General features: G+C 32.5%; 1 protein-coding gene across 3 annotated transcripts in view; it reads left to right on the top strand.

The window, feature by feature from the left end:
• LOC117112560 (single-minded homolog 2-like) overlaps window positions 1–4,531 on the top strand; it is a 7,984-nt gene that overhangs the window by 2,175 nt on the left and 1,278 nt on the right. Inside the window, exons 3-4 of one of the 3 annotated variants that reach the window (XM_033255661.1) lie at window positions 2,074–2,258; window positions 2,577–2,979. In XM_033255661.1, coding sequence (XP_033111552.1) covers window positions 2,074–2,258; window positions 2,577–2,623 — 232 coding nt within the window. In that variant the 3' untranslated portion in view covers window positions 2,624–2,979. Of the gene's footprint in view, window positions 1–2,073; window positions 2,259–2,576; window positions 2,980–4,531 lie in introns of those variants that run through there. The other 2 variants (XM_033255652.1, XM_033255670.1) reach the window with 2 other exon arrangements.

Below are 4,531 nucleotides of genomic sequence, written 5' to 3'. Positions count from 1 at the left end.
GTATAAATATATATATATATATATATTTGGTGCAAAATTACTGGAAAATTATTATAACCAATAAATATTATATTATACTAGGCATCATGATATAATAAAATATAAAACATCATGCCATGATCATTTATTTATACTGTCAGTTTTTAAAATAACAATTTTAATAAATGTTTAATAATTATAATAACCAATGCATCTAATAGGCCTATTGTTAATAGGCCTAGTTACATTATCTTACGCAAGTCTTCATAAATTATCAAATATCTATTACAAAACTACATGCTGCTCATTGATTATTTTGTTGGGATGAAATGTATAATTCGGTAAGCAAATATATATCTTGTCAATCATTCTGCCGCATTGGCGACTTTTTCAAATCTCATTATCATTGTCCAAACATGAACTCACAAAAAAATTATGGTTATTTGTATAGGTCTATTCATGAACATTTTCTTTAACATGTTGTAGTTTTAAGTCCTTCAAGCAACCTACAGAATTCGTTTCGTTCTAGAATTATTTGAATAAAAATATAATGAGCGTTATTATATTCAGTGTGTGTTGTCTGCAACCCATATATAATAGAGTTACTAATGACCGAAAAACACTGGCAAAAACGACCAGTGCCTCGTGTGAGTAAACACAATCGCCGAGTGAGTGAGTAAGGAATCCAATGTAAACATTAAAGACAAGCGAAGACGATCAGAAGAAGAATATGCAAAAAGACAGTGGATATGTCGATTGCATATGCGTATCTGGTATCCTCTTTGGCTGTACATGAATATCTCAAGCTGGAAATTTAGGAAATTAATATAGTCAATTACCTGACACTAAACTGTTCACTTTATTTATTGTACTATAAGCGGGCTCGCGAGACAATGATATATGTAGGCCTAATAACCTGTGCCGGGTGTTGAGCATAAACCTATTTTTCTGCATGGAGCGGTTATTGAGTTCTTCTCGCAAAGGATAATTTAACTGTAGCTGCCGGAGACGAGACAGCGTTTAGCCTGTGGACTTAGTGTTTTTCTAGCCTCTTGTGGTTTCCTTTGAACCCGGTAGAGGTAAGCACATAAGCCTACAAGGAGAAAAATCTTTCTAACGACTCTATGGATTTGACTGGCTGGTATTTAGGCCTATTGGTTTACATTACATTTATTCTGGTTTTATCCAAAGTTTACCGAACCGCCGATGGAATTATATCGCAGTATTGAATGCCTACTTAATTGTTTGTATTTAATTGTTTTGGTTTGGTGGTACCTTTGTAATTTTTATCCTGATTATTATTTTTTATTATTTCTGTATGTCTGAAGAAAATATATCTCAATTTTTTTTTTCTTATGTAACTTTTAAGTGCAGTGTGTAAATTAAATGGTTGCATCCGAATAGTTAATTTATATTAATATTATTATTATTATTATTATTATTATTATTATTATTATTATTATTATTATTACTATCGAATATATTTTTACCAATGAGACATTTTTATTCTTTAATTTTTTTTAAATAACTTGGAGTTTAAATAAGAGGCCTTATGTCCTACCGGTATTTGACGAAATTATATTACAGTGCTATAAACAATGTTTAAATTATACCAATGTGTTTTGTAATAAAAATAAGTTTATATTAAGTAGGCCTATATAAGTTTAAGGCGATGTCCAGTAGATGTGTGTTCATCTCTCTCAAAGCTAGTTAGCCAGTGGCAATCGACCTATTGAATGGTACCCATGTAATCTATTCTGAAAGTTGTAGCTGCTGCGTCTTACCCTATGGTCATTGTTTTCCCTCCACTTGACCACTCATAGCTTGTGGTCAATCGTTATTTCCTTGCTACGTGATTAAAGAGACATATTTGCTATTACTTTTGGTCACAAATATTGAGTATTTTCCTTTTGGTTGCATGTGGATTGTGTAGAAATCAAAAGAGAGTTACTCGGCCAAGGCACGTCTCTGTCGAACCCCCTTGGTGACCAGTCGAAGTATGCTGGACATTGGGCCTGTTGTACCTCATTTTCATAATAAACTTCCACAATGGAAGTCTACAGACCATCAAACTATTGGGATTTTAATTTACAGAGTGGAGGACATGAAGGAAAAATCAAAAAACGCCGCTCGGACGCGACGAGAGAAGGAGAACGCGGAGTTTCTGGAACTGGCCAAGTTATTACCGCTGCCGTCTGCGATTACAACACAACTTGATAAGGCATCGATTATCCGTCTATCTACCAGTTATCTAAAGATGAGGGCCCTGTTTCCTGAAGGTAGGCTTGGACTATTGTTTTTCCCTATCCTACAAACTTGAGAGCTTTAGTCATGTTAACAACACTAGAATCCGTCAAGTCGGTTTAAGTGTTTGACTACGACACTCGACTTGCTCGCCGATGGTCTTACAAACAACAATTCATTAATATTCTGTTGTTGTCAACGAATCCTATAATTAAACCTATATGCTAACCCTAGGACTCTATTATTTGTAACTTTCAATACACCAACAATCTACATTGCATAAAGACTCACTAAGATAAAGAATATAACTCGAACAGAAGTTCATGTTATGGATGTTCCATCCTTTTTTTCAGATTCAATATTGATGAAACAACATAGCACACCTATTCAGATACAATAGCCATTTAGGCCTATGTCTTTCATGATCGTTATACATTGTGTCTACATTATCAGTTATTAGTTTGATAAAGCAACAGCTGGTGTATTTTTTACCCTGATAAGTATCTAATACAAATTTGTTGATCAAAAGTGTATATGATTCCGTCATCCAGATATTAGGTTTAATAAATAGACATAACTGTAGAATACGTCGCTTCCATTACTAATCGTGATGATATGTTTGGATAAGAATGGAAATATACTAATAAATAGGCTTAAATATAAAAGTTGTTGGTATTATTGTTGACGAATACGGTATGCTTCTATTACGCCTATTATTGGTACGGTCCGGTACCACATGACGTTTTTCATAAATTTTAAGAATTTAATATGAGAATAGTTGACGAATACGGTATGCTTCTATTACGCCTATTATTGGTACCACATGACGTTTTTCATAAATTTTAAGAATTTAATATGAGAATAAAAACTTTTTATTATTAGGCATATTATTTTTCAGTATCCAGACTCAAGTTAATTATTCATTATTTAGTATATTCAACTCATAAAGTATTTTATGTTCAAGTGTTTGTTATTATTATGTTATGTCTCATGAATGTACTTTTACCAAAAATCGATATTTAAACAATAAGACTCAAAAGATTATGTTAATATAACCAATATTGAAAGCTTTCAGCTCCGTCACAAACATTTTGACTACACTTGATTGCCTTAGGCATGCGTACAACATGTTATTATGTGCTCATATTTATCTCATAATTAAAACCTCTACATTCTAATTGGCTTTTTGGAGACATTTTCAACAGAAATATGTATCAAACTGTTAAAAACTAAACGAAACGAAAGCTGACAAATTATAGTGTACATTAAGCCTATTTGTATAATTGTCTGGTGGCCTATTTCTCGCTATACATTCTCGGAACCATTGATTATTTCTTTTCATTTTTCATTTCATTTATTTCGCCTTGTTTATAAACATATACGAAAAGACAATAACATTTGTAAAATAGTAGCCAAGCCGACAGGATTGCCAAAAAGTAAAATAAATTACTACCGTATCTAAGTGGATCTTTGTAAATAAATGTATGGCCGTATTCGACTGGTCGTTCTTCGTTAAACAAGGCCAACCAGCGCAGCGGTAAAATCCTACTTAACGAAGATGACCAGTCGAATAGAAAACTTGTAAATACTTGAGAAAACAAAATGGCTGCATAGTTACCGCGATACACGCTGCGAAATCAAGGTTGCTTCGGCTTGTGGCAGTATGGGTTTTTCGTAAAAGAAAAATATTTTCATCCAGTTTTTGAATTCTGTTAGCCTACCATTATTGTTTGACTTCATGTGGGTAAATATCAGTAGGCCTATTATAATTTTTATTTTCTGAAATTTATTCTAATTTACTGTATATTAACGCAAATGTTGTTTCTAAACTCAACAATCGGTCATGTTTGTTTTGGTCACGTGAATAACTTAACGCCGATTAACGGACTCTGTTAATTTTCGTTGTCAACGAAGTCTATTTTACGAACTAGTCGAATGAAAATGATACTCAAGGAAATTCGTAGTCAACGAAATGAATCAGTCGAATACGCCAAATACAAAGTTGTACTTTTTTAGAATCTATAAAGATATTGATTTAACAATATTGATAACTGAGTTTGACTACAGTTCATTTTATGTGTACAATTTAAATAATGTTAATGCTTAATGATAAACAGAGTGGGGTAAACTATAGCCTATGCAATTTGACTGCAAGTAAGAAATAGTCCTTTATGACGGGACTACAAGGTAATTACGGAACTTCTTTACACGATATATCTATCATTTTGGCTGTAATTAGAAGAATCAATTTAAGACTTCTATCTTCGTCATCATTTCAGAGAATTTAAAAGAAGATATATTTTAATCG

This window comes from Anneissia japonica, unplaced genomic scaffold (genome assembly GCF_011630105.1).
Source record: "Anneissia japonica isolate Jap-2015-1 unplaced genomic scaffold, ASM1163010v1 scaffold284795_len787576_cov167, whole genome shotgun sequence".
Taxonomy (NCBI): domain Eukaryota; kingdom Metazoa; phylum Echinodermata; class Crinoidea; order Comatulida; family Comatulidae; genus Anneissia; species Anneissia japonica.
Note: the sequence above shows the minus strand (reverse complement) of the source record. Positions and strands in the feature narration are given on the sequence as shown.